This window comes from Nelumbo lutea, chromosome 1 (assembly GCF_056320005.1).
Source record: "Nelumbo lutea isolate HS-2025 chromosome 1, American lotus-T2T, whole genome shotgun sequence".
NCBI lineage: Eukaryota > Viridiplantae > Streptophyta > Magnoliopsida > Proteales > Nelumbonaceae > Nelumbo > Nelumbo lutea.
This window is the reverse complement of record NC_142684.1, coordinates 214,766,758-214,779,636: the sequence shown is the minus strand read 5'-3', so window position 1 is coordinate 214,779,636 and position 12,879 is coordinate 214,766,758. Positions and strand designations below refer to the sequence as shown.

At 40.2% G+C, this 12,879-nt stretch overlaps 1 protein-coding gene across 1 annotated transcript in view; it reads right to left on the bottom strand.

The window, feature by feature from the left end:
* The window catches only part of LOC148880909 (uncharacterized), a 121,663-nt gene that overhangs the window by 23,943 nt on the left and 84,841 nt on the right, over positions 1 to 12,879 (bottom strand). The window contains exon 14 of the mRNA XM_088962987.1: positions 3,484 to 3,755. Within this exon, the coding sequence (XP_088819113.1) occupies positions 3,484 to 3,755 (272 nt within the window). The remainder of the gene's footprint in view (positions 1 to 3,483; positions 3,756 to 12,879) is intronic.

Sequence of the window (12,879 nt, the reverse complement as noted above, 5' to 3'; positions counted from 1 at the left end):
CTTCATCTGACAAGCTGGTCTCATTGAGTTGCTCCGTCACTGCCATTGCCATGGCAAGGTCCTGTACGTTGCGGCATTGGAGCTCTAGTTTGGCCCATGGCTTCAGTCCGTCCATGAAGTTGAACAGTAGATCCTTGTCGGACATGTCCGTGATCTCCAAGGTAAGGGCTGAAAACTCTTTGACATAATCGTGGAGTGAGTCCCCGTGTTGGAGGGCTTTTAACTTCTTCCACGCCAAGTACTCCACGTTCTCTGGGTAGAATTGCCCCTTTAGTTCTTGCTTGAAATCAGCCCATGTCTTAATGGTGCACGTACCGCGTTCAATGTCTTGGCATCACCTGCGCCACCATAAATTAGCAATGTCAGTCAAATACATGATCACTGTACGAATTTGCGTTTGGTCATCATCAATTCTAGCGGCACGGAAATATTGTTCCATTTGCCACAAGAAGTTGTCAAGTTCTCTAGCATCTCAGGAGCCGACATAAGGTGTGGGCTCCCGAATCTTCACACGAGTAGGGGCCAGCGTTGTGGAGGGGCTTGGAGTGCTGGCCACTAATCTCTTGAGGAGCGTCATGTCTCCTCTTAGATCATCCAATTGAGTCTAGAGGTCAGAAGGAGAGGCCATGGCTAATTTCATGGCCATCCATTCAGCCCTCATCTCATCCACCTGGTCTTGGATGTCGGATCGAGATGAGCTCCCTTCTTGTCGGGATATTGTTCCAAGGAATTCCTTGAGGGTTCTATTCAGGACGTCTTGGACCTTGTTAATAATGCCATTTAAACGGGCTTCTAGCTCCACCATGGAGCTCTCAATTGTTTCCACATTCAGGTGGATTTCTTCTACTCGGTCACGCATCTTCCCAACAGTCACTTCGCAGCGAAGGATGCGTGTGTCGAAAGCAGCAAGCGTGTCAACTGACTTGTCGCGCTTGCTAGTCTTGGATGTGAAACCCCTCGGGGCCTTCTCTACAACGGCTTCATCACCCAAAGCCTCATCGGTCTCTCTAGCATGGGCAAGGCCATGCCTAATCTCGTCAGTGAGTTCCTTGTTGTGCTTCATTGCGCCACCACTAGTGTTGCTATGCAAGGGTCATGAGCGTTGAGGAGCAACCTGCTCTGATACCAATTGTCACGGCGCTAATCGACGAAGCCCAGTGCGGCACTCAATGGGATCGAGAAAGCCTTTACACGCTAATGAGCTCACTCGAGTACCTACCTCCCCTCAAAGAGTATGTTAAGCTTTTGGGGGAGTGACAATAAGAAACATCAAAAAGGTGAAAAATCATACTACAGTATTACAATAATGCCATTGGCAGTCCCCCATACAAAAGTACATGCAAAGCCCACCCATGACACACACTTGGACACTGGAGTGTCGGCTGTAGGCACGATGGATGGCACTTGATGGCGCGGCAAAGAGAACATTTGTTACATCAGGGCGTTTTGGGGACACCTCACCTAGAGGCACGCCTCCAAGTGTACGCCTCCCACACCTTTTAAAACATTGCTAAAACCAAAGCTATCCCCATCACATAGTTTTCAAGGCGCCAAGGCGAGGCTAGGCAACAAGGGGGCGCCTTGTTGCCTAGGCAATGAATTTTTTTAAGTGAAAAATACATATTCTAGGTAGTTCCCTAGGTTCCATAACCATATTTCCTTAATAACTATTCATAATTTTCATAAGAAAATTATAAACTTTCATGTTTATGTCTAGAAAATAGGTGGGTTGGGTTGGGTTGGGTGTGGATTGACTATCGAGCCACTAAAAATGCTAATTAATGGGTCATAACCCACCCTGACCCTCACCCACCCATTTTGACCTGTTTTTCCAAAAAAATATGATAAAAATAAAAAATATATATTTCAGCTAAAAATCAGAAATTACAAAAAAAAAATAAATGATAAAAATTCAGAAAATTATATATTTTAGCGGAAAAGTAAAAAATAGAAATTTTAAAAAAAGGCAAAAAAATGAGAAATAGCAAAAAATACATAAAATGATAAAATTGTCAAAAATTATGTTTCTCAACTAAAGAAAGGCAAAATATTCAGAAAATTTCCACACATATTGCAATCAATGGAGATTGCAGCAAATTTCCACACATATTGCAAAAATATCTTTGGTTGCATCCTAACAAAAAGGGAGAGTGGAGACGCTGTCACGAGGAATGCCCATGGCCCCAATCCCTACACGACATCTCTCTGTTGTCTCTTGCATAGACTCCCTCTTCTTTTCCTCTAACATTCCCTTTGATTTTGTAGCTGTAGGTTCCATCTTCGTCTCTGCCAATTGAGCACTGATATCTACAGGGCTTAAAACACGCAAAAATCCTCAAAAAATGAGGTGTAGCTATAGGATCTCTCTCCCTTTGATTCTAGCTACTTCCGTGTGAGACATTGAAGATGCAGAGACACCAATCGATGAGATCAAGAGGAAGATAAGCACAACTTCATTCAGGCTTTATTTCCATTTCTTTCTCTGTTTTTCCTTCTCTGTTGTTGCTTTGGGGATTCTAATAGCTCTAAGCGAAAGAGAGTGATGCTGTGGCAGCCAATCTGATTGAGAGAGAGAGAAAGAGAGAGAGAGAGTTTCAGAAGAATAAATCAAGCCCTAAACTAGCAGCGACCCAATGGGTAACCCTCAATCCAACCCACCCTGACCCTTATGGGTCACTTGACCCATATTGATCTACTAATCAAATGGGTGGGTATGGATGGGTTTGTGAGATCTATTATAAGGGATTGCACCATTCTTAAGATATGCACACCTAGGTATCATTTACTACTCTTGGTGCAGGGCAAAAATGCATCTTTGCTAAGTAAGTAGTAAGTGAATTAATATGTTGACGTATTTCCATTCTATAAGTAAGAAAAGGGCCATTACCCAATGTTGGTATCGGCCATCTAGGGCCTTGGGAGGAGTAGACTGAAAATGGTACTAACCTAGGGAGGAGTAAAGAAAGGCTTTTTTTTTTATTTTTGCATTTTTCCGGATGGTAACAACTAACAAGATTCCTTTTTCTTGTTTTAACAAGGATAGAAATATGGAGATCAGTGGCCCACCAGGGAGTTGCCAAGGTCTTTATGGAGTTCCTATTGGCGAAATAGAGGGTCACTGTTCTTAATCCCCCCACCCCCAACCAAGCAGAAGGCTGCATGAGGCTGTGTAAAATTCAATAGGCTGAGCCAATGGTTTCTTTCTTGAAATCTGCCCTTGAATTTGACAGCAGATCTCCATGGATGGAAAACATTTAAAAGTACCTAACTTTGCTCCATGCATAAGTGCCACACCTCCTAGAATCCAATGTACAGATGTGCTACCTGATGCTTGAGTAGTGTTTCTTTTCTTCTGAGCCATTGGTCATAAGGGCATGTTCATCTTTTCCATAAGGATGGACACCCTGGACATCCTCTCCAATAGAAAGCCATAAATAGTTATAAAATAGAGAATCAAAACTTGGTTTAAAAAGTTTGTAGTACCTTAAATCGAGCATGCAAAGTGAGTAAGATGTCATTCAGCAGTGTTGATGGCCAAGCTGGATCAGAGAGTTCAGATGCAATAATGGATTCTAGTTCTTCAAATGATGCATATGGACTTTGCATCCAAATCAAAGCCTTTATTACCATGGCTCGAACATAAACACATTCACATGCTACAGTTGTTCGTACTACTTCCATTAAAGAAGCCAATAGACTTGCAACTGTATCCATCCCAGCTGTTCCATTAGATACTGAGGAAGCCTTTCGGCTGGCTACAAAAATGAAAAAAAAGGTGATAGAAAGCACATAGTATACAGAAAAGTGGATTTTGTTAAATAAAGAGGAAATTACTCAACAATATTATATACATACAACAATGAATTTATTAGATGAAAACATTGTAGGAATTAAGTGTATAGTCAAGAGCCAGTATTGTGGAATTTTTTTTTTTTATTGACAACAAAATCATAAGTTGAAACATAAAGAAATTTAAAGTCTAAAGGCAGTATTGTAACATCACTATCCATTTCTCTTCCAGCTTCACTAAGAAAGGTTCTCATGATAATATCCTACTATTCCAAGGACTGTTCAGATTGTATGCCAAATAAAATAATTTTTTTGTGGTCTTTCCTTGCATGTTTCAGGGCACCTGCTCAGCATAAAAAATGGAGTTGCTCCCTGTTGAAAACTAGGAACAGAAAGGTGAACTTCACCTGTTGATGAAGGCCATCACCCAATGTTGATCCCAGCTATCAAGAATTTTGGGAGGGACAAGCCGGGTATGGACCTAATCTCCAGAATTTCTGGACAAAGTGGTCACCCTCAGATCCCTTGCTTGTTGATGAGCCACAATATATTTCCTAGTTTTCAGCAATTCTCTAGATGATTGTTTTGTATACTGTATAAAACCATAGAAACTTATTCTTTTTTGTACATAACACTGCTGTTGAATAAATGTTTTCCAGTACAACCCAGAGTAAAGACTTTGTCTTGCACTGTCTGTAGAAAACCCAGATGAAGAAAGGTTGTAAGGTTACCAGTTGGCAATAATTCTTTTACAAAGCGTCTGTTAAGTAGTGTCATTAGTCTCTATTTTCGTATGCTGTTTTTAGCCTTATTGGGTGGCAGGGTAATTTTTTTTATGTAAAGTCAGATTTATGAAATAACTATAAACATATCCAGCAACCTGTAGGTGAGATTATTCTCTTCTAATCTCAACCGAACATGGCTGCTGGGTTTCTCTTCTCCTCCAAGGATCAGGTACTGCTAATTCTCACTTTTTTTCCCTCTCCTTTTCTGTTTATGGTTTCTTTCTGATTATCTAAGAAGAGGACTAGTGATTTAATCAGCTTCTATTGACTTGTTTGTGATAGTGAAGTGCATAATGTGTGAAAGGAGTGAAGTCAATGTGAAATACATTCAGAAGAGTAGGTGATTTGGGTCTGTCAGGTTGTTTATTGCTGGTCGATTGCATTTATGAGCATGTTTTTGATCTACCTACGGTTGTTTGTGTATGCTTTGGCTATGTTATGTGAAGCTACTGTTGGTTGGGTGTCTTATCTTTGATTGGAGGCTCTCCTACTGAATTTTTAGTGATCTGAATTAGTGGACCAGTCTTGCTATTAGCCCTTGATTTGTGATCCGTTAGTTGTAAAAATAGAAGTGAAACCTGTGACATCAGGTGTCTTTCAAGTCCAGATGACAACCAATGCAAATTATGCACAATTGGACAAATTTGTGGAGGTTTTCCTTATGGGAAAAGGAAAAATTAAGTATCATCCATCTATGCCGATTGGGTTCAGGAAGATGCACAAATTCGGACAATGCTTTGGAATAGTATGGAGCCTAGAATCAGGGCAAGCTTCGTCTTTTTTCTAGTAAATGGGAAAATTCAGGGATTGATAACAGCATTAGAATTTTTCAGTTGTTCCAGAAATTCTTCAGCTTATAGCAAGGTGACAATAATATTGAGGAATACTTTTCAGAGGTGAATAGTATTTGTAAAAACCTAAACATCTATCAACCAATACAAATCAATGTACAGGTTATGACAAAGCAGAGAGATGACTTACATGTAGAAAAATTCTTATCAGGTGTCTGTAGAGAATCCGAACCTGTTTTTTTTTTTATAAGTAATGAGTGAATTTATTAATAGATTAAAAGCATAAAAGACACAGAAAATTCCCAAGATGAAGCACAAGATGCAACCTCGGGTTAAAAATTACAGTTTAGTCCAAAACATCTGATTCCTATGCACCCCTTGTTTAGCTAATGAATCTGCTAACCCATTTGCTGATCTTCTTTCCCATTGGAACTGGAATGACATGTTTGTAGTTAGCCATTTGAATCTTCATAAAGCTCCTTTATAGGACCAGGCTGCTGTTTCTGGTTCTTTCAACCACTGGATCACCAGCTTGGAATCACCTTCAATTAACAACTGTTCACAGTTCAGTTTCTTGGCAAATTCAGCTCCTTGTAGCACTGCTTGATTTTCTGCATTGACTTGAGTCCCCTACTCCTATAGAGCCAGAGTATAAAGCAATGATTAGCCCTTCGGTATTTCTAAACACTCCCCCAACACCCATAGGACCCGGATTGCCTAAACCTCTGCCATCAAAGTTGAGCTTAATGATACCCTCTTGAGGAGGTTTCCATTCTGCTAACGGTTTAGGTCTTGTACTAGAGCTTTTGGCAACCACTTCCCAATTTCTCCATAAATCATCAAAGGAAAATGGAGAAAATAGTTCCAGGGTCTTTACCCAATTAATGGCTCTATTAATTAAGCAATCCCATACAATTGTCTTGTTCCCCTCCTTATCATCAAAGATCCTGACATTTCTTTCTTCCCAAACAGTCCAAACCAATGCAGACCTAGCACACATCCACAAGACTTTACCTCTTTTCTTAGGCCACCTGAAGGTTGTAGGCTCAAATAGATTGCTAACCTGCGTTGGCATTGTCCACCTGCATCCAAGGAGGTTAAGAAGCTTTTCCTAGAGACCTACAACAAAGGGGCAATATATTAGTAAATGGTAACAGCTTTCTCCACTTGCTTTGCAGACACACCAGTTGGGGGAAATACTCAGACAATGTCTTCTTCTTTGTAGGTTGTTCAATGTGTTTAGTTTTTCAAGAGAGGCCTCCAAACAAAGGGCTCCCACTTTAGGGGGAACAGGTCTAGACCAGATCTCTTTACAAGGGAAAAGCTGAGAGCTAGGGACAGAGAATAAGGAAGAGAAAAAGGAGGTGCAAGAGAAAGTGCCCGAAGGGTTAGGGGACCAAATACGAGCATCAGGTTTAGAAGGGTCCAGACAGATAGAACCAAGCAAGCAAAGGTGGAAAATGAGACAAATCTTTGAAGAGGTTCATTTTTAAAGCGGGAGGAAATACAAAGGTGGAAAAAGATACTTGAGGGTTGAGTTTCCAATCCATAAGTCCTCCCAAAAAAGAACCCTATCCCTAGTACATACATCATCCTCGATTAAGTTTAAGAATTGTGGAAGAACACCATAGATTGCCTTCCAAGGAGAGTTCAACGTGGCCCTCCGAGATATGCCAACATCCCAACCATTGTCTTCTGCTCCATGAATACTCTCTACAACTTTGTGCCAAAGTCTTTCCTTCTCCAAAGCCAACTACCCAAAAGGGCTGAGTTTTTCTTACCTAGGTTACCCAATCCCAGACCCCCTTGCTCCCTTCTCTTGCATACTAATTCCCATCTTACCAAATGATCCTTCCATCCCTCTCTGGGCTCCCACTAAAAGTCCTTCATCAATTTCTCAACTTTCATTACCTCCCTTTGCGGCATTCTAAATACTAAAAGGAAGTAAATTGGAAGATTTGCTAAGGTGGAATGAATTAAAGTAAGTCGACCCCCTAGGGGTACATAAGTTCTTTTCTAGGCTGCCAGTTTCTTAGCACATCTTTCCACCATGGGATTCCAAAAACTGCCAGTTTCTCCTAATGGTAATCCCAAGTATCTCAAAGGCCAACTAGATGTCAAACAACCTAACTCCTCAGCTATCCCACCCAATTCCTCTTGCTCTAAATTCAGCCCCACTACACAACACTTTTGGAAATTGATCTTTGGTTTTGACACAACCTCAAACAACTTTATCACCCCTTTCAAGTTCCTTGCTATCCGAGGGTCCCCTGTCTCACAAAAAAGGATAGTGTCGTCTGTGAACTATAGGTGTGTAACAATAACACCTTCTCTTCCAACCCTCCATTCTCTAATCAGATTCACCCTGTCCGCTATCAAAATAAGTCTACTAAAAACATCTGCTAACAAGGTATAGAGGATGGGAGAGAGGGGATCCCCTTGTCTCAGTCCTCTAGTAGCTGGAAAGAAATCTCCAATCACTCCATTAACCAACACAGAATAATGAGCAGTAGTCAAATAACCTTCAATCCAAGCACACCACCTATCTCCAAACCCAAAATTCCAAAAACTTTCATCAAGAATGCCAATCTACTAATCGTACACTTTCTCCAGATCCAATTTACAGACAAATCCTTCCTTCCCCCTTCTCTTGAAGTCTTCTACACATTCATTAGCCATCAGGGCTTGATCAGTGATTTGTCTACCTTGAATAAAAGCCCCTTGTGATTGACTTATTAAGGAGGGCAAAACTATTTTTAACCTCAAGGAGATTACTTTGGCCACTATCTTGTAGATACTAGTCACCAAACTGATGGGTCTGAAATCTATTGGCTGAATTTGAACCTGTTTTTCTTATGAATAATAGAAATTTTATTAATTCAGAAACTGATTTAGAATTATAATTTCATACAACATCCCATGGAGAGGCACGAGATGCAGCCTCTCCCAATAGCTCACAAGTAAACTAGTAATAGATTACATAAATCACAGCTGAGCCCAAAACAATTCTTCCCTATTTACCCCTTCTTTGGCTAACACATCAGCCAAAGCATTTGCTGATCTCCCCACCCACTGTCTAGAAACCAGCATATTCCTTTTCAGCCAAATAAATTTCATTCTTGTAGTACCAATATAGTATCCTCGGGGTTTTTCAGCCAGCCCACCACCACCTTGGAATCCCCTTCAATGATTAAATGCTCTACCCCCAATTGGTTTGCAAATTGCACCTCTTGTACAGCAGCTAATAGCTCTGACCTAATAGAATCTCCAAATCCTAAAGGACCTGAGTAGAGGAGTACCACCTCTCCAAACTCATTCCTCAGAGCACCCCCCCCCCCATTCCAGATAACCCAAGATTGTCCAAGCTACTTTCATCAAAGTTCAGCTTTAATTAGCCTTCAGATGGAGGAGACCACCTTATAACTGTCTTATTCTTAATGGAGAACACCTTGCTACTGCTGACCAGTTTCTCCAAAGGTCATCATATGAGAATTGATGAAAATTTTCCAAAGTCTTCAGCCATATTGCCCTACACCCAATTGGTCATCAACACACAGTCCTTCAGTTCTTGAATGTTCCTTTCCTTCTCTTGAAATATTCTACCATTCCTTTCTTCCCATAGAGTCCAAATCAAGGCAGATTGAGCAGATCTCCAGCTCTACAGAGGGTACACCAGCTGGGAGAAATACAAAGGAAGTGTCTTCACTTTTGTAGGTTATCTAGAGTGCTTACTTTCACATAATACACTTCCCAACAAAAAGCCATAATCTTTGGAGGAACCGGTCTACACCAAATTTCCTTTGAAGGCTATGGGAGTTGGGACAAAGGATTGAGAAATGGACTTGAAGTAAGAAGCACAAGTAAAGATCCCTTTGGGTCTAGGAGCCCACACCCTTTTGTCTGGCTTGGAGGGATCTAAACAAACCTGGTTAAGGAAACAAAGCAAGTCAGAGAAGGAGCCAATTTCATCATCCCCTAATCCCCTACGGAAACTGAAATCCCAAGTAGGAGCCATAGGTGTTCCCAAAGATGAGATAAATTTTGAAACCACCTCTTTTTTATACAATGAAACAGAAAATAACAAAGCGAAAATATCCTTTAGAGGGGTGTTTCCGATCCAAATGTCTTCCCAAAACCAGACAGCATTACCAAAACAAACTTCATACCTGACAAATCTGAGAAATTGAGGAAGGTTGATGTGAATGACCTTCAAAGGTGCTACCAAGAGCTACCCATTAGAACCTAGATCCTTGGCAGCCCAGAGCTACCTTCTCTCCCAGATGTGTTCTGATTATAGAGAGCCTCCATGTTTGAGAACTCCAGTTTGTCAAATAGATCAGCCTTGGAAACAATAGGGGAAGCAGGAAAAGGTGCTAGTTGTGGTGGAAGCAGAAATATGCATGGTGGATGTAGCACCAATATGGTGAGAGAATGTGATAGTGGCAAGAATGGCCATTATTGTACACATTTTGGAAGTGAGTATCATACCATCAACTATTATTGTGAGTTGCATGGTGTACATGTGCTCTAATTGCAAAAAGAGGGTCACACTGTGAAGTTTCGTGGGCTTTGAATCAGAAGTCCAGAGGATTTGCACACAATACCACGTATCAAGAAGACAGTTCTACAACTACTTCTATGCCTAATAGTGTTCAGCCATGTCAGCGTCAGCAACATATGGCTGATGATGTTGTTACAATTTCCAAGGATGAGCATGCATGATTGATGTCAACATCTCAGAGCTTTGCCTCCACTGCCACTTTAGAAAAATCAGGTATTGATCCACATGCCTTATCCATGGTTACTGCTCCTTGGGTAGTTGATTCTGGAGTGTCTAACAACATGACATGTACCCCAGACTTGTTTATTCATCTAAGCCCTTTCTAATTCCCCACATAAACTTGTTACACTTGCTAATGATCAATTATCCCCCATGTATGGTATTGGTTCTATTAAGCTTACCAGATACCACTAATTTGTCGCTTTCCTCTGCCTTTTATGTTCCTCAATTTCCTTAACTTAATGTACGTTAATAAATTGACCCAATTCTTGAATTACTCAGTCACCTTTTATCCTTTATTTTTATATTTTAGGATCTAAACATGAAGAAAACGAGTGGTAGAGGATGTGAATCTGGAGGGTTATATTTCTTTGATGGTGACCTGGGAAGCTCTACAGTCCTCGATTTCTTCGCCTTTTCAGCATCACTGTCATCCAAGGTTCAAAATTTCAACATGATACAGCCCAATATGCCAAATAAGGTGTGTTTAAGATTTTGACTGGTTTCAGGGGGTAGACATGCCTAAAACTCACTGCCTGAAGCAATTTTAAAAAATAACAAAAAAAAAGGTATTAAGCATCAAAACAACTGATATGCATGTTCTAGCATATCAGATGCATCAGTACTTTGGACCTTGCTGTCATCTCGGTCTATCCTTTGTTGCAGAATTTGAAGTTACTTGTTCCCTCTTTAAGTCATTTAGAGTCCCTAAATTGTGAAGCTTGTCAGCTCAGTAAGCATCATTGTGTCTCTTTCCACCTAGAGTCAATAAGCAAGTTCCCAAAATGTTCAAGCTGTTTTTTTTCTTTTTTTTTGATAAGTGAAGAAATGTTCCAGCTGGTTCACTGAGTTGTCTGTAGTCCTATGAGATGAACCTTCTATTTGGATTTTTATTATTTTACTTTTGTAGATGATTATTCAAGAATGGCAAGGTTACATTTAATGAAAGATTGTTTTGAACTGTCCTCCAATTTCAAGTCTTTCTTTATCAAAATTCAAACTCAATTCGATACAAACATGTGTAGCTTGCAATCTGATAATGGTATTGAATATACTTCACATACTTTTGCTAACTTCTTTACTTTCCATGGCATCATACATCAAACATCAGCTTTAATCCATTAGAAGTTGCTTGGGTTTTGATGCATCAGGTGCATGTACCCAAAAACTATTGGAATGATATTGTTTTGATTGCTTTTCTTATTAATGTCCTCATCTATTCTTCAAGTCAAATTTCTTACTCCCTTCTGTTTTCTAACTCTCTTTTGCTCCACGTTCCTCCCCGTAGTTTTAATTTATCTGTTTCCTTCATCAATTGTCCTATTCTGTTGATAAGACTGATCTCAAAGCAATTAAGTGTGTTATCTTGTAAGCAAAAAAGCATACAAGAAGTATACTAAAAAAAGCAGCCAAACCAAATGAGAAAACAACCAGCCAATCCTCTCTTTCCCCTTCTACTCCTCCCTCTCGTACTACTGAAACCCCAAGTCAAAGGCTTGGCCACTACCACATCATAAAAATCAGTTATGTTTTTGGGTCTTCTACAACCAGGAAGAAAGCCCAGATTGCTGACAAAACAACTAGAAAGAACATTGTTCGAATCCAACTCAACCTCTGAACTAGAATTGCAACTCAAAGTTGAAACGAGGATTCAGAGCTGAGCTTTCCTTACTATTTGTGGCATAGATGTTACGATCCAATTCATCATCATCACTTATTCTACCGGTGTCACTTTCTTTAAAACTATTTATTTTTCTGATGAGAATTCCAGCATTACTGAATAGTAGTTATCTCCATTACCTAGTTGTTTGCTTGTGGAACCACTTTCTAAGCCACTAATTGCTTGAGTTAAGCACGGCATACAGATTTCATGGCTCCTTCATGTGCTTCAACGTTTGAAGACCCAATTGAATCTTCACCTAATGATGATCCTATTTTTGAACCTTTTCTCAACCTCCACCATTAGATGATTTATACTTTCCTATTGAGGTCAGTAAAAGTAAAAGATCTTGCACTACTCATCCTACTGACGGTTTTGTTACCCTAAAGAACTCATGTACTGTCCATCCTATTGGTCGGTTTTTTTTTCCATTGATTCATTTCTTCCTTGTCCTCTGCATCTATTCCTAGAAATATGCAAGAGGCCTGGAGGTCAGCTATAGAAGAAGAGATACCTACCTTGCATGCTAATGGTACTTGGAACTGTTTGCTGAAATAGGGCTGTCAAATGAGAGAAGAAGAGGAAGAAGAAGAAGAAGATATGAGATGGGCAGCAGAATTAATCCTCAGCCAGCCCTAATCTACAATATATAAAGGCATTACATAATGTTACATAAATAGACAAGAATGCCCCTGATTAGTGATGGGACACCTAGTCAAAATAAACACTAAATAAGATTAGGCCCAGTAACTAAGGCCCAATAACTAATGACTTAAGACCCAACAAAGATAAACATACAAATTAAGACAGCCGAACCAACACTCCCCCTCAAGCTAAGCATGGATGTCAATCATGTTTAGCTTGCCAAGTAAGTCCACAAATTTCACTGTAGCTAGCCCTTTAGTCAGAACATCTGCAATCTGCATCTCGGAGGGAGTATAAGGAATGCAGAGTTCTCCTGAGACAATTCTTTCTCTAACAAAGTGACGGTCTATCTCAATATGTTTCGTTCTATCATGTTGCACTGGGTTATTTGCAATGTTGATGGCAGCCTTGTTGTCACAGTACAACCTG